Source organism: Rattus norvegicus, chromosome 1 (assembly GCF_036323735.1).
Source record: "Rattus norvegicus strain BN/NHsdMcwi chromosome 1, GRCr8, whole genome shotgun sequence".
NCBI lineage: Eukaryota > Metazoa > Chordata > Mammalia > Rodentia > Muridae > Rattus > Rattus norvegicus.
In genome coordinates this window covers 77,902,394-77,920,037 of record NC_086019.1, presented here as the reverse complement: position 1 = coordinate 77,920,037, position 17,644 = coordinate 77,902,394, and the positions used below count along the sequence as shown (strand labels likewise).

The 17,644-nt window shown below is 50.0% G+C and overlaps 1 protein-coding gene across 2 annotated transcripts; it reads right to left on the bottom strand.

Annotated features, from left to right (window-relative positions):
- Positions 1–9,279: 9,279 nt before the first annotated feature.
- Sbk2 (SH3 domain binding kinase family, member 2) lies at positions 9,280–17,112 on the bottom strand. 2 transcript variants are annotated; one of them, XM_039091543.2, is made up of 5 exons: positions 16,848–17,112; positions 16,192–16,230; positions 15,562–15,816; positions 12,049–12,251; positions 9,280–10,959 (listed from the first exon to the last, which is right to left on the bottom strand). In XM_039091543.2, the coding sequence occupies exons 3-5, from the start codon at positions 15,812–15,814 to the stop codon at positions 10,327–10,329; spliced, it is 1,089 nt and encodes a 362-aa protein (XP_038947471.1). In that variant the 5' UTR covers positions 15,815–15,816; positions 16,192–16,230; positions 16,848–17,112; the 3' UTR covers positions 9,280–10,326. The 2 variants fall into 2 exon arrangements, with proteins under 2 accessions (XP_038947471.1, NP_001121011.1); NM_001127539.2 differs by lacking the exon at positions 16,192–16,230 and having other exon boundaries at positions 16,848–17,046.
- Between the last annotated feature and the right edge of the window lie 532 nt (positions 17,113–17,644).

Genomic DNA, 17,644 nt, shown 5'->3' with positions numbered 1-17,644 from the left:
CTGAGCCACGGTGTGCCCAGCTTTAAGAACAGAGCACACCGGGGTGGGGATTTAGCTCAGTGGTAGAGCGCTTGCCTAGCAAGTGCAAGGCCCTGGGTTCGGTCCCCAGCTCCGGAAAAAAAAGAAAAGAAAAGAAAAAAAAAAAAGAACAGAGCACACCGTTCAAGAGTCCGAATGGGTGGGATAGCATCACCGTAACCGGAACAGGCACTTATGGGGTGTGTCCTGTATCCCACTCTGCAGCGATTCTCACCCTTCCTGCAAGCCCCTATGACAGTTCCTCTTGCCAGGGCGAGCCCCAACCATGAATTTATTTTTGTTGGGACTTCATAGCGGTAATTTTGCTACTGTTATGAATCACAATATAAATATCTGCTATGCAGGATGGTCTTAGGTGACCCCTGTGAAAGGTGACCCACAGGTTGAGAACCCCTGGTTTAGAGGCTTTGCAGCCGGCTGTCATTCCATCTCTGTTAACACTGACTGGGGAGGGTACGGTTACCACAGCTCAGCAGAGGAGGAGATGCACTCTCGGCCTGGACGCTGGGGTGGGGCCCTTGTTAGGGGTAGTCCTGAGCCAGCTACTGAGCCTCTTACTCTCCGTCCCCACCTATAAACGGGGATAATAATAGTGTATGTCTCATGGGCATGCGGAGATGACTGGATGGGAACACTGTATCTGTGAGTGTGCTTAGGCTCTGGAGTATATGTGTATGACCGCTCTGTTATCCCTGGTTCGTGCCCCAGTCTATGCAGCAGCCTTGATTGGCAACCCAAGCCTGTCTCCTCCAGACCCTTTTGAGACAAGGTTTCATGCATGTAGCCCAATCCGGCATTTCAGTCAGTGTGTCATGGACGCTCTCGAGCTCCTGATCTTTTTGACTGTATCTCCCGAGTGCCAGGATGTGCATTTTCACACCTGGTTCTGTGCACTGCTGGGGTTTGAACCTAAGGCTTTGTGCATGCTGGGCCAGCACTGTACCAACTGAACTTTCTCAGATAATATTATGTGGCCACATCAAACCAACTGGGCTTGGGTCCAGTCTTGTAGCCTGTATTCCTCTGGAATTTTGGATCCTTTCTCAGAGCTTCAGTTTCTCCTCTGTAAAATGGGAATATTAATCACACTAAGCCCACAGGGTGAGGATTACTACTGAGTTAGTTCACGTACAGGTAGAGATGACATGCGGTACATATGAAGACTGAGCTCAGGGCTAGTGAGATGGCTCAGTGGGTAGACACTTGCTATGTAGCCTGGATGATCTGAGTTTGGTCCCTGGAACTTAAATAATAGAAGGAGAGAACCAGCTCCCATAAGTTGTCCCCTAACCTCCATATGCGCCCCTGATAAATTTAACGAATTAATGAAAGAAAACCTTAAAAACAAAAGTGATCCCAGATACATCTAGTTATGCCACCCTGTGCCTAATGTGTGAACTGTGTGTATGTGAGACACACACACACACACACACACACAGAGAGAGAGAGAGAGAGAGAGAGAGAGAGAGAGAGAGAGAGAGAAAGAACTTTCTTGAGTACTGGGGTTTCAGGCATGCACCTCCAGTCCACATCACTGCTGCCCTGCAAGGGCTTGATCTGCACTGCAGAAAGGACTCAGGGCCCTCTAGCCCATCATCAAATCCACACAGTAGAGCTGCAACCCAGCCCTGCAACAAGGAACATGCCCCTTCCTTGACCTCATCAGGTTAGGACTTTCATGACTCCCCCTATCTTATTGACCTGAGCAGGTGCCTTCCTATCTCTGCACCTCTCCTTACTGGTCTGAAAACTGAGGACCAGCTTGGAAGACACCCCACCGTCACACTCCAGTTCTGACCCCTGAAACTGCGGCCAGGAAACTGGTCCCTCCTCTTCCCAGATCCCAACTCAGAGGTCACAGAAGGTGATGGAGTCTGGCGCCCCTGCACTCCTGCAAAGGCCAGCAGGGTCCAGTTACTGATTCGGGTGTGGAGTAGGCTAATGTCCGGGGGTCTTAATGGATGGACAGTCTGGTCCTGCCAACAGGCAAACATGCAGGGAACTCTCTGGTCCTCAGATCTCATTAAGCCGAAGACTTAAATAACTACTGACAGCTAAACTTGGAGGGCAGGATTTCTGCTGCCTTCTCCTTCCTGTCCTGGCTCATTAGAGTGTCACAGAGCAGCACCCCAGATTGGAGAAAAAACATCGTCTCTATCCCTGGTTGGGATCAGGTGGACCCTGGCTATCGGTCATCTCTCTGTGCCAGAGAGCCAAGCCTGGGGGACGGCCTTTGACTTTTCTGCAAACCAGAGGTGTGTGGGTGTGTAATGGGTGTTCTAGCCCAAGGTCTCTCTACCCCCGGATACCTTCTGCCAGCCCCAAACAAGCGGGTACCTAATTACTCAGTCATCCTATCCCTGTTTGGCTGAGCAGCTAAGCCCAAACATCTGGCTCTAGGGCCCACAGCCAGGATGGGTAGCCAACCCCACCCGCTGTTGGCCCTGACCCTCGACACCTCCCTCAGGACAGCTGAGCTCTGTGTCTGCTTACCAGCTTTCGACAAGCCCAGAACAGTAGCTGCATAGGACTAGCAAGCTCAACGGGTGTAGATAAACTACAAACTCAAGCTCCATTAAAAACACCTCCAACAGGCTGGAGAGATGGCTCAGTGGTTAAGAGCACTGACTGCTCTTCCAGAGGTCCTGAGTTCAAATCCCAGCAACCACATGGTGGCTCACAACCATCTGTAATGGAATCCTCTCCTTGTGTGTTGAAGACAGTGACAGTGTACCCATAAAATTAAAACTATAAAAAAATGTTTAAACAAAACAAAAAAAAAACCCACCTCCAACACATTCTCTCTCTCTCTCTCTCTCTCTCTCTCTCTCTCTCTCTCTCTCTCACACACACACACACACACACACACACACACACACACACACACACACACACATACCACAAACATACACACAGCAGAAGCAAAGTCAATATCTTCCTCAGGTAAAGCAAGATGTGTATCCGTCAGGATCCACCTGGGCTGTGACTATTGACAGAAAAAAACTCTAATGAATGGGTGGGATAAATCATGGTGCTAGGAAGCCTGTGCAGAACACTGGATCTGAATTGCAACATTACACCCTGAACCGCAGAAAGAAACATCCAACATTGACTCCTCAGAGGTTGGTCCAGAACCCAATCTCAAGAGCTGTCAAAGAAAACCTTCATCTTCGCCAGCACATGTAGTTAAAATCTGTTACCTGGGGGGTTGAGGATTTAGCTCAGTGGTAGAGCGCTTGCCTAGCGTGCACAAGGCCCTGGGTTTGATCCCCCACACTGCATAAACTGGGTTTAGTGGGTGTGTGCTTTAATCTCAGGCCCAAGGAGACAGAGGAAGGAAGATTAAAAGTTGAAGGTCATTCTTGGCTGCATAGGAAGTTTGAAGTCAGCCTGGCCTACAAGAGACTGTCTCCAAAAACAAAACAAAACAAAAAAGAAACAAAAATCTTACCTATGTGAAGGGCCGCTGGGCCTTCTGTCTCTCCGTACTGGGCTCTTTGGTCATGAGTTTCCTGCAAGAGGCATGCGTAGTGGGCAGTTGTTATTAATAAAAACTTTCGGGCTGGAGAGATGGCTCAGCGGTTAAGAGCACCCGACTACTCTTCCAGAGGTCCTGAGTTCAATTCCCAGCAACCACATGGTGGCTCACAACCATCTGTAAAGAGATCCGATGCCCTCTTCTGGTGTATCTGAAGACAGCTACAGTGTACTTATATATAATAAATGAATAAATCTTTAAAAAAAAACTTTCTGGTAGGTGGCACACACATTTTATGCCAACACTTGGATGCCAGAAACAGGTGTATCTCCCAGGGAGAGAGAGAGAGAGAGAGAGAGAGAGAGAGAGAGAGAGAGAGAGAGAGAGAGAGAGAGAGAGAGAGAGAGAACAAAGCAAACCTGGCCTTGAACTCACAGAGGCGGGCTTATCCAGCTTGTATGTTTCGCCTGCGTGTATGTCTGTCGTCTGTGGGTGTGCCTGATGCCCACAGAAGCCAGAAGAAGGAAGGCATCAGATCCCCTAGAACAGGAGTTTTGGGTGGTTATGAGCTGCCACATGGGTTCTGGGAACTGAACCCTCCTCTGCAAGGTCAGCAAATGCTCTTAACTGCTGAGCCACTTTCCCAGCCTCCTGGCCACAAGCTAACTGTACGTTAAGATAACTGTAGAACTCATCGTGATCTGACCTACGAATGTGTCCTGCTCACACACCCCCCCAATGGAAATCCATGGCTTTTAGCAGTCACCTCAGTGACAGCCCCAGGACCTCAGCTGCTACCTCACCTGCTCCTTTCTAACTACGAGCCGCCAGCCTGTTCTAGATATTTCCTGTGAATGCAATTACCACCTGTGGTACCTGTAGCTGCTTCTTCGACAGTTCAAGGTGCCTCTGTGACACTCAGGACGATGTGTGCCCTATTCAGTCCTCTACTAGACCTCATGCACAGAGGAGCCACAGTGTTCGTGCATCGGTTCATCGAATGAGTTGTCCTCACTCTCTGGAAACAGTGCTGTGAGCACGTGTGTGCATGTGTGTGTGCATAGGCGTGAATACATGCATGCATGTGCAGAAGCTGGGAGTCCGTGCCAGATGTCTTTAATCCTCTTCAACTTAAAAAAAAAAAAGCAACCGAGTTTCATTCCTCTACACAATGAATCTTGGTCATTTTCATTCCTTTTTCCTCCTGCATGCCTCTCCCCTCCTGCTGGAGCCTTTCTTCCCAGCTGGTTTTCTTGTTTTCAATTTTCCCACTGTTTAATTGTGGCTACTTGCAACACTAAAGAAAATGGCATTTCCCTTTCCCTCACCTCAACAATTAACTACCAGGAGCCATTCAGAGGGGAGAGGGGGGCTGGTGAGCCTCTTTGCACTATCCTTCCACAGTGGGCCCAACCTGATGCAGATAACCACAGCAGCTGTGACCTCCTGAGTGCGGTGGCCATGTCACATCCGGAAAGCAGTGTCTCACAGCAGTCCTTCCCACCCTCCCATTCTTACACGATCTTTTTTCAAGTTGGACAGGGTGACTTAGATGTCCACTGAAAATGCACCTGATTTCCTCCCCTCCCCCAAACCACTCCCCCTCCCAGACAAGATCTCTTTGTGTAGCCCTCGCTATCCAGGCTCATTCTGTAGATCAGGCCTGCCTCTCCCTCCTGAGTGTTGGCGTGCCCTGCCACCACCTGGTTTTTTCGAAACAGTCTCTCACTAACTCTAGAGTTCATCGAGGGGTTGGCTAGGGGATCCCTCTGCCTACACCCCCCTAGTCCTGGAATCGCAGGCACATTCTGGCTACACGCTGTTTATGTAGGTGCTGAGGAACTGAACTCAGGTTTTTATTCAGGCTGGGCCATCTCCTCTCTGTGGCCTTTTGTCCTATCCTTGTCTCCTGGTCATATACCTAGAAGTGGGATTGTGTGGTCTGATGTAACTCCTTGGTGGAAGTTACATATATATGATGTGTATGTGTGTGTGGTGGGGGCGGTGCACACACACGTGCCATTACACGTGTAAAGTTTAGGGGATGACTCACAGGAGTTGGTTCTCTCCTTCCACTATGTGGGACCTGGGGATGGAACTTGCCATCAGGCTTGGCAGCAAGGCCTTTACTTACTGATCCCTCTTACTGGCCCCGGCTGACGGTGAGAGCCCGCTCCGGTATGTGAAGGGCCCAGCTTCTCACACCCTCACTTTTTTATCCCTTAAAGGAGGCGGTGCTACCAGATCTGAAGTGTTTATTGCTTTACTTCCGGTCTTTACCAATCAGGTGCCCCAACTCAGGGAGTACGCGTATCCACGTACACCTGCCATCTTCACACGCTCTTGCACACCCACTCTCTTGTTCACACCTTTGCCCACCCACCTGCCCCTTGCATTCATACTCTTAGAAACGCCATACTAGCTTGTTATCCATATCTACAAAACTTGGGTCCACAACTCATAAACTGTTGCACAATCAAGCTCACACTCATACCTGCATCCATATTTATACCCATGGACACACCTGCACACTTACATTCACAACTAACCCCCTCACCCTCACCCCCACATGTTCACACACACATTTGTGATCCTGCACACACACCATCTTGCGCACTCATTCATACTTACACACGTACAGATGCGTTCATCTTCATGTCTACTTCACACTTCATATTCACACTTCGGTTCGTGTGCAAACTCGTGTTCACACACATCTTTGAGCATATGATCCCATTAACCCTAGCACTCACTTCCACACCCACACATGTACACTCATGTAACAGACGCGTGCTCACACCCACACGCTTACATCTATACTTTTGTTCACACTTACCTGGATAGATCATATTCATACTCAACTGTGAACACACCTGTGTTCACTCTTGTACACACAAACAACCTCTCGTGTTCACACCCACCCTTACACTCATGTGCTTACTTCCTGTTCACACATATTCATGCTCTTGCACGCAGTGAACATTCTTACACGATTCATACCACCCACTCGTGTCCACACTCCGGCACACATGAGCAGTCTTTTCACTCCCACCCACACTTTATATTTGCACTTATTTTCACACCACTCGGTTCACTCTTGTACGCACGTGCACTCATATTCACATCTACCCTCATACAACCACACGAACAATCACATTAGCCCTAGCAACAACCTCCACACCCACGTGTACACTCAGCCCATGTATACACTCAAATTCATACCTGCCCACATGGTTTGTGTTCACACTCACTCACGCTCACCTGTGCATGCACAAATACTATCATATTCATGTGTACACTCAATCTGACAGCCCACACCAGATTCTTCATATTTCTGCATTCATACCCACCCTTACACACTCAGATAACCACAACTATGATCACACTAGGCCTAGCACCTCCATGCTCATTCATGCACACTCATGTCCATATGCTCCTACTGACGTGTATTCACATCCACACTTGTGCACTTGTTTGCATCCACCCCCACATTTAGTATCACACTCACTTTCATAGTCATGTCGGCTCCTGCACACACTAGTACAAATCTCTTAGTCACACTGGCATTCACACCCTGCAGTTAACATTCACATTCACACACATTAACTTCTGCACGCACGCACACTTCCACATTGACTCCCGCCTCACAGACTCCTGCAGCCACTCTTGCCACAGTGTGTCACACCCACCCATACTCACACGCAAATATTTCCCCACACTTTTGTGGCTGTGGCTGCATTTGTGCTCACACTTATCCATGCCCCTCCTATCACACCCCTGTGGCTCAACAGTGAGGCTGCTTCTGGGATTTGAATTCCAGCTCTACCACTGGCAAGTGTGTGAGCTCTGATCGGTCTGTGGCTGTGGCTGCTGTGCAGTGCCACAGCCTGAAGGGGAAGTGTGCAGAGTCCCAGGGACCCCCTTTGGCATGCTAAGGAGGAGGAGTCAGTGAGCAGGGAGCATCTGTGAGCAGGTGGGTGTCCTTGGTGTGAAATGGTGCTATTAGCATTGTTAATTAGTGTTGTCCTTTCCCGCTGGACCCTCCCTAGGAATCTTCTGTTCTCCCCTACTGCTCAGCTTGGTGCCTTGTCATTGTCACCTTCCAGCTAATCCTCAGCTGCCACCACCAATTAACAAATGCACAGGCGCCCCTGTGCCCCACTGCCTTTCTCCAGTCCCATTACCCAGCGACACCCTCATCCCAGGCACCTCCAGCTTTTATGGGACACATTCTTGGCCTAATTGTGCATGCTATTTTAGATCCACGGAGGAGGTGGCAGGATGTCTTGACACAGCTCACCCCCTTTGCTGTCCCCATCTTTTCTTTCTAAAGGGCCTCTATTCCCAGGCACCCCACCCGCTGCTCAGGATAGCAACTGTCATCCCTGCCACTTTGGCTGGAACCCAGAGTCGAGGAGTCCTTGGGGTCATGTCACACACAGACACACATGGTCTGCCAGCCCCCTACCAGGCAGCACCTCGTAGCCACAGCAGGGGCACTGGAGGTGTGTGCAGGGGGCTTGGGAGCCAGTGACACTTGATCCATTCCTGAGTTGTAGCCTTGGTCTGGGCCTGCAGCCAAGCAGGGCACGGAGAGGAAGAGAGAGTGTTTGCAAACATGGTTGATGCCAGGAAGGGGCTAGGATGGGGAGGAAGGTGAGAAGGAGTGAGGAACCAGATGGATGAGGACTGGCTGGGACTCCTGTCTGGCCACTTGTGCTGACACAAGCGTGTGTACCCAGGTACACTCATGCATGCCAGCATGCCTGTAATCCCAACCTTGAGGGAGTGGAGAGAGGAGGATAAGGAGTTCAAGATCATCCTCAGCTACATAGAGAGTTCCAGGACAGCTTGCCCTATGTGGAATCATGTCAAAGAAAAAAAAGGGGTGGGGTGGACAGATGCCTCAGTGGTTAAGAGCACTGGCTGCTCTTCCAGAGGTCCAGGTTCAATTCCCAGCACCCACATGGTGGCTCACAACTGAGGAATGTGACTTCAGATCCAGGGGATCCAACACCCTCACACAGACCAGACATACAGAAGGCAAAACCAATGCAAATGAAATTAAAATAATTTTTAAAAATGAGGAGTTTGGTAGTGCATGCCTTAAATCCCAGCATGGGGTGGGGGGAGAGTAGAGGCAGGCAGATCTCTGAATTTGAGGCCAGTCTGGTCTCCATAGTGAGTTCCAGGCCAGCCATGGCTGCAGAGTGAAACTTGGTGTTATAGAAATTAAAACAGAACAAAAATGTAAAACCCGGGCAGGTGAGATTGCTCAGTAGGTAAAGACGCCGGCCTCAGCCTGTCAGCACGGCAGAACCGACCTCTGCAGCAAGTTGTCCTTTATATCTACAGGCACGGGGTGACATGAACATAATGATCAATTGTCTTGCTCTCTTGCTCCTTGTTCTTTCCCTTTTCCCCTCTTCCCCTTTGTCCCTTCTCTCCCCATTCCCCTCCTTGCTTCCCTCCATGTGCTCATGGCTGACCTTTACTCCTCTCCTCTCCTACTCTTCTTCTCTCATTAAACCTTTCCACATGGAAAAAATGATTAATTGTCTTTAAAATTAAAAATTAAATAGCTACCCAAACAATATTTACATACCTGCCATCACAGATTCCATGTAAGAGCGCCCCAATGGGGGTCCTTACCCAAGCACCACTTGGCCCTTCGGCCTCTCTGTCTCTGTCTCTATGGTGTCTCTGTCTCTGCCTCACGTCCCTTCCACTCTTTCCCAAGTGAACAGAATCACAGCACAAGATTCAGTTGCCTGGGGAACTTTATTTGCAGAGAGCAGCTGGACAAGTGTACCTCACACAGAAGGTGCTGTCCCAGCATGCAGGTGGGTGAGCGACAAAAGCCAGAGCAGCTCTGAGTGGAGCGAAGCCGCATGAGAGAGCCAGGGGACAGTGATGAAGAGGGTGAGAGGCCCAGTAGTGGGGAGCAATGCTGAGTAGCTGTGTCTACTCATTGGCTGCAGGCTGGGCATTGCTCAGAGATGTAGGGTCATTCCTTCAGGGGTCAAAACCAACCCTCTGGGGGTTCAGAAAATAAGCAGTTAGTAAAGGTACGGCACACGCCATGGAAGTACAGAGGGGCCTAGGATTGTGAAGTTCACAGCAGGTGGCCATTTTACCTGGGTTTGTGGGGAAGGCTAGCTGAGGTGGGTGGGATGGCGAAAGCTATGCAGGACAGCTGAGCATGGTGCATGCCTGCTATCCCAAGACTCAGGAAGCTGAGGCAGGAGGATCCAGAGTTATAGACCAGAGCCTGCAAGACGGCTTCCATAGGTAAAGGCACTCGAAGACTGACAAGAATTCAGTTCCGTGGCTGGGCTCAAAGGTGGAAGAAGAGGGCTGACTCCTAAAAGTCCTCTGATTTACATACAGCACCACACACATACACACACACACTCACGTGCATACACACATGCCATGCACACACATATGTGTGTACACAGATACATGTATATACATGTATACACACACATACACATACACTCATGTACATACACACATGCCATGCACATACACATATGTGCATACACAGATACATATGTTCACATACATATACGCACATGAACACATGCACACATAGAAACACATATGTGTGCATACACACAGATACATATATCTGCATGTCTACACGCATAAACACATGTGCACACATATACAAATAAGCACACATACACACATTTACGGATGCACACACAGCATAAAGGAGGGACACACATAACACATAGGACAGATCAGAGACAGATTGAAAACAGAGAAGAGGCCACAGCCAGGCAGCTCAGGCTAAGCCGGTCTCAGCATGCAGGTTGCTCTCCCTTTGCAGCCTCCTGTCCTCCTCTCGACCCATCTTCTCTCAGCTCCTTTGTCAATTCCTCAGCCCCCTCCTCCCTCTGCTTCCAGGGTTGGCCTAGATAGCTCTTGATGGAGCTTACAGGGTTCCGCTTCCGGGGGTGAGGATCCAGCAGCCCCCACAGGAGAGTGTCTGCTGCAGGTGACAGGTTATACCATGGCTGTGGCCGGTCTTGGGGCTGGCCAGAAGCCTGCCAGATGAGAAAGTCTTCGAAGAAAGGGTCAACCTCCACCAGGGGCTGGTCCCAGGGGAAGTAGCCAGTAAGAAGGCAGAAGATCAGGACCCCCAGAGCCCAGGCATCCAGGGCAGGTTGGATGGGTAGTCCCTCAGGGAGGGGGGGTGGGGCACAGAGCTCAGGGGCAGTGTAGGGGATAGGTGGCCCAGTGAGTCGGAGCATTGTCCCTCGGGGCCGGGTGTGGCCAAAGTCTGTCAGTTTGACACGCTGGCAGGCTGGGTCACACACCAGCACATTCTCTGGCTTCAAGTCCCGGTACACCAGGCCATGGGAGTGAATGTGCTCCAGGGCAGAGGCCAGTTGGGCGGCACAGCGCTGGACTGCTGGCTGTGGGAGACCCACCTGTGGGGGAAGTGGGGGAGAAGATGGAGCATGTACACTGCTCTCCCAGCTGTTGAGGGAAAACGCAAAGGTAGGGCTTACTTTTCAACCCCATGTGCAGATGCTGAGGGAAAAGCTGAAAGGCCAACAGACAGTTCACACAGCAAGGCCCATGAGGCCTGCCTGGTGTGACTGTGTAAGTCTGTGAGACTTGTGACCCTCGGGAGGTCTCATGGGACCTGGTGAGGGTTGCGACCCTTGAGAGGCCTACTTTAATCCTGTGAGGCCTGTGAGCCCCCGAGAAGCCAGTGAATATCTGAGGCTTAGCGGCCTGTGAATCCTTTGAGAATGTAGTGTCTATGAGGCCTAGTATAAACCTCTGAGATCGCGTGTGAATATTAGTGTTATCCTGTGTGCCTGTGAAGCCTATGAGGCCCGGTGTGAGCCTGTGTGGTGTGAGCTTCCAAGGTTTTTGTGAGGCATAGTGTATGTCTGTGAGGATGTGAGCCTGTCAGGCCTGTGAGGTCCAATGTGAGCCTGTAAGGCCTAGGGGTCTCTGAAGCCTGGTACAAGCCTGTCAGGCCTATGAGAACCTCAGACCTGTAAGGTCTAGTGTGAGCCTTGTGAGGCCTATGAACCTTTGAGTCCCAATATGAGCTGTGAGGCCTTTTGAGCCAGTGAGCTTATTGGGTCTACTCGGGGGATGAGTCTATGAGCCTGCGAGACATAGTGTGAGCTGTGAGGCCATTGTGTGAACTTCTGAGGTCCCTGAGGTCTAGTGTGAGCCTACAAGACCTACGGGCTTGTAGGAATGCTGAGGCCTACCTCGCATGAGCAACTGGTGTGACCTGGTGTGAGAGATCTGTGAGGCCTGGTGTAAACTGATGGATCCCAGAGAGCCCATGAAGCCTGTTAATCCCCACAGAGAAGACTATGAGCTTGTGAGTGCTGGTTAATCTCAGTAGGACATAGTCAACAAAATCTAAAGTGACCCAACAAACCCAGTGTGGCCTAACACAGTGAACATGATCCCTGCGGTCCATGCTGTTTGGAGCTTCCCATAAATGCTGGTGAGGCTCAGGAAGGCATGCTCAGGGCCTACCTACTTACCTTGGGCTTGATGAAGGTGATGAGGTCCCCGTGGAGAACAGGCTCTGTCAGGAAGCTGTAGGAATTGGCTGACTCAATGCCAATGCCATAGGCTGCCACGATGGCTGGATGTGTGCCAAGCGAGAGGCCCACGCAGAACTCATACAGGAAGCTGCGGAGGGAAGTGGAGTGCTTGGGGAGCTGCTTCAGCGCCAGGGGTGTTCCTGGAGGGGGAGAGGCGGATATAACAGGGACAGCTATCAGAGGTGGGTAAGAGTTTAGGTCACTGGACTAGCCCTGTCCATTCCTGTGCTGGCCTTCTGGATAGAAGAATCCGCTTGCCAAATGCCATCTTGTCCCCCAATCCCTGCCTCCTTACCTACTCCAATAGCATAGACTGCTACCAACAATAGACGCAGCTGCCATGTCCACTCTACATTTCTCTACTGAACAGAAGTGGAATCTGGACTCTCTCTTCCGTGGCTCTAATTCTCATGATGACAATCCCATGAGAGGGGATTTTTTTCTCTTTTTCTGAGATAGGGTCTCACATATCCCAGCTTTCATGTATATCTGAGAATGACCTTGAACTCCTGATCTTCTTCACAGATGGGATTACAAGTATGGACCACCATGGCTGGCACAAAGATGTGTTTGCGGCAGCTGGGGGAAATAAGCTAAGTACAGGACGATGGATACAGTCAGGGAGTCGGGATCCTATCCCATGTAGAAATGGCTTCCTAGGTTACGAAGTTCTCCAAGGTGGAAACTTCCACTACTACTTTTTCTTTGCTTTAATTAATTAATTTTTGGTGTTTTTTGAGACAGAGTTTCTCTGTGTAGCCCTGCCTGTCTTGGCACTTGCTCTGTAGACCAGGCCGGCCTCAAACTCAGAGATCCGCCTGCCTCTGCTTCCTGAGGGCTGGGATTAAAGCCATGCATCACCACCACCTGGCAAAAAAAGTACCCTTAACTGCAGAATCATCTCAGAGCCATCTCTCTACTCCCCTTTTTTGTTTTCAATTTTATTTGATATGTATGAAGTGCTTCTACATGCATGCATGTGTAATGCACCATATTTATGCCTGGTGCTACGGAAGTTGGAAGAAGGCATTGGATCCCACGGAACTGGAGTTATAGATGGTTGTGAGCCACCTTGTGGTACCAGACATAGAACGTGGGTCCTCTGCAAAAGCAACAAATGCTTCTAACTACTGTGCCACCTCAATAGCCTGAGAGAGTGAGTGAGAGCGAGAGTGAGTGAGACAGAGTGAGAGTGAGAGCAAGAGTGAGAGAGCAAGAGAGAGAGAGAGAGAGAAAGCAAGAGAGAGGGAGAATTAATGTGTATGAACTTGCACACGGCATGCTGAGCTTGTAGAGATCACAAGACAACTTTGTAGAGTCAGTTTTGCCCTTCCACTTTTATGTGGGTTCCAGGGATTCAACTCAGGTAGAACAACTATTGAGGCTAGTTTTACCTGCTGAACCATCTCAATGGCCTGTGGGTGATCTCTCTCTCAAGCCGGAGAGATGGCACAGTAGTTAAAAGCATTTGTTGCTCTTGTAGAGGACCAAAGTTCTATTCCTGGCACCCACAAGGTGGCTCACACCCATCTGTAACTCCAATTTTGTGGGTGCCAGGCATGTACCAGGTATGTATGGTGCACATACATACATGTAGGCGAAGCCCTTCCTACCTATGCTTCGTGAGTGCTGGAATTAGAGGCATTCACCCAGCAGGATGCTGAAATGTGATGAGATGTTTTTCTTCTTGTTCAGAATTGGGGATTTAACCCTGGGCCTCACATATGCCAGACCCTAACACTAAGCTACATCTTCAGCCCTGCTCAACCCCCTCTCTTTTCTGAGACAGGGTCTCATCCCTTGAAGATTACTGTTTTCAACCCGAGTCCTCAAGGATCCTGACTCCTAATCTCTTCTTTGAAAGATACCAGTCAGACTGTGTTGGAGTCTACCCACATCGTCTCATTTTATCTCTCTACAGCAGTGGTTCTCAACTTTCCTAATGCTGGGACCCTTTAATACAGTTCCTCATGCTGTGGTGACTACCCAACCATACATGAAGCCTCCGGATCTATCCCTCAGACTACATAAGCTGGGCCTAGTGGTGCATGTCTATAACCCTAGCCCTTGCTAGAGGTAGAGGCAGGACAATCATGAGTTTACAGCCAGCCTCAGATGTGTAGCGATTTTGAGACCAGCATGGGTTGCATGAAAAATTTGAGAAAGAAAAGGAAGAAAGAATTAAAAAATGAAAGGGTGGAGAGATGGCTCGGGGTGGAGGGCAGTGGCTGCTCTTCTAGAGAACTCAGTTTCGATTCCAAGCACCCAACATGGCAGTTCAAAATCATATGTCGCTCCAGTTCCAGGATGTCCTCTTCTGGCCTTTGGGGGCACCAGGTATGCAAGTGGTACATAGGTGTGAATGCAAGCAAAACACCACACACATAAAATTTAAAAATGAGGTAAAAATAAAGATTAGAATAAACAAATAGTAATCCCTACTCTTCCAGAGGACCAAAGTTCAAATCCCAGAACACAACATCCAGTGGCTCACAACCACCTGTAATTCCAGCTTCTGGGGAATCCGTCTCCCTCTTCTGGCCTCTTTGGACGCTGAACTCAGGTGTAATAACACACCCCCCATGTATGCACATAACCCAAAACATTTTTTTAATAAAAATGTACAAAGAAAGAGGAAAGGGTAGATGTTGCAGTTGATACAACATTTATACAGTTTGAGGATGGAAAGATGGCTCGGCAGTCAAGAGCACTGGCTACAGTTTCAGAGGACCTAGGTTCTGTTCCCAGCAACCACGTGGCAACTCATAACTGTTTGTAACTATAGTTCCAGGGGATCCAATGACTGTATATATATAATAAAATAATAAATAGAAAATAATAAATAAATAGATAAATAATAGATAAATAATAAATAAATAAAATAAATAGAAAATAATAAATAGAAAATCATTAGTTTTTTTTAAAGTACAAACACTTCTTCTTTTCTCCTCTTTAATTTTATATTGGTTGGTTGATTGATTGATTGCATGTTTGTCAGGAGATGATTGCAGAGATCAGAGGGCACCTTGGGGCAGTTAGTCCTCTCCTTCCGCCATGTAGGATCTGGGGGATTGAACTCAGGTCATCAGGCTTTGTGGCAAACACCTTTACCTGCTGAGCCGTCCTGCCTGGTCTTCTATTTTTGAAATGGTTCGAGATGGTTATCTTGCTGTGCAGCCATGGCTAACTAACATGGAACTCACTGTGTAAATCTTAGGCTGCTTTCAAATTCACAACAACCTTCCTGTCAGCCTCCTGGTCTCTTATCTTTTCAAAGGAAAAAGCTGGGGCTCAGAGAGGTTAAAGGAACTCCCTAAAATGAACAGCCTGAAAATAAAGTGGGGAAGGAAGATGAGACTGAAGTTTGTAAGACTCTCTGGTCTTGGCCTAGTTTGCCGAAATCTCTACTCTCAGCTGCACCCTACAGCATGCCTGTCCAAGATCCAGTACCTTTCTGGCGGTGAGTAACCAGCAGGACACGACCGAACCGGCCCTGGCCCAGGGGGCGCACTTCCTCGTACAACTCTTCCACCTCTGTTCGGACCAGGGTCTGGGCACTCAGAGCCATCATGTCTTCCAAGGCCAGAGCAGCCTCCTGACCCTGCTGCAGCTCCTCTACCGTGAGGCCTCCCAAGCCTTCATCACCTCCATCCTCCACAGCTGCCACTTCCATTGGCCTGTCTTCTGACTGTTTGCCAGGCATTTCTGCAAGACAGACAAAGAAAGTGACCCAGGGCTCAGAGGTCACTAGCCTATGACCATGAGAGGGAAAGCAAGGAAACCAGACTCCTGGGTCTGAGGGAGGAGGCTTGCAGTCTGGACTCCAGGGTCTGAAGGAGGACGGCCAGGGTCTGGGCTCCAGAATCTGAGGGAGGAGGACTGGGGTCTGGACCTCAAAGTCTAAGGGAGGAGGGCTGCAGTCTGGATTCCTGGGCCTGAGTTAGGAGGGCTGTGATATGCTCCTCTGGGTCTTAGTGAGGAGGGCAGGGTATGGACTCTGGGTCTGAGGGAGGAGGGCTGTAATCTGCACTCCCAGGTCTGAGGGAGAAGTCCTGACCTGGACTGAGGACTTCTCCTTACCACTTCTCTTTGTGACTCATCTCCATTCATTCAGAGACCCTGAGGAGTGGAAAACAGTCACTTGTGTGAGGCGAGGTCAACTGAGAGGTCAGATGCCCCCCCATTCCCACTGCCATCTGGTGGCCTGAGGGTGAAAGATGAACCAAGTCATCGAGACACCCCCCATCTTGTTTCCAAAGCAAACAATCTTGGGCCCAGAGTGGATGAGCAGCTTCTCTCCAAAGAGCAAACAGGTGCTCTCTGCCTCCAGGGAAGGGTGGGGCTCTACACAGCTTGGGACACCAGGGTCCTGACTGAAGCTGTCACTTGGACCTGTCCCCAAGCCTTTAACCCTCAATCATTTTGTGGTCCAAGTCTCACAGCTCAGCAGCTCATCCCTAGACTCAGGGCTCTAGACCCCAGTTCTCTTCCCAACACCCAGAGAAATCGACCCCAACTCTCCTCCTTCGAATTCAGGGCTCAGGTGTAATAACACAGATCCCAGCCTTTCCTCCTCAGATCCAGGACTCCAGGTCCCATTCTTCTACCCTCAGACCCAAGGGCCCAGACCTCAGCCCTCCTCCCTCAGACCCAGCGGTGCAGCCCTCTGCCCTCCTCCCTCAGACTAGGGCTTCAAACCATAACTTATTACTGTCCCAGGAACTTCTAGAACTCACACAAATTGGGCCTTGATTTCTGTCACCAACACTAAAGCACTCGATTGCTTCAAGGTGTCTCTTGTCCTGTCGAGGGGCCAGGACTCTTGCCACCTGTTTTCCTGTTCAACTGCAGCCTTCCCTCAGGCCGGTTAACCTTGCCCTACTTCTGACCTGGGCTCAGAGCTCCAGACCTTGCCTTCTCCAAGGCTTGTCTGACCCCTTTCTGCCTACTGCTGTTAGTGCCCTGCAGTTCAGTAATCCTGCCAGCACTAGACTGCTTAGGAGCAAGTCCCGCCCTCACTCTGGGGGGTCGTAAAGCCCCACCCTCTGCTCCGCCCCTTCTGCCCCCCACTTGGGGTAGAGCGACCTCGTGTGTTGAGTCCTAGTACTGGCTGTCGTTGGACCACACCAGGGGGGGGCTCAGCTCTGCTTCTTCGGACCCAAGGGTCCAGGAAGCGTACTGTCAGACCCAGAAGTCCAAACCCCAGCCCTGCTTCTTCACTTTGAGTCCACACTTCAGCCTCCATTCCTCAGTAGGAAGAATCTAGAATGTATCCCTCCGATCTTAGATTGGGGGTGCCTAATTACCATCCTTTCTCCCTCATATCCAAGTTCCCCTCCCCTAACCTATTCCCTCAGACCCGCTGGTCTGGGCAGCCTTCTTCTCTCAGGCCCAGGATTCTAGAGACCAGCCATCCTCCTCCAGGCCCAGAATTCCGGGACCCAAAGTGCTTTCCTTAAACCCAGGGATCCAGCCCTCCTCCCTCTGACCCAGGGATCTTGATTCTAGCCTTCTTCTTTCAGATCTAGGGGTG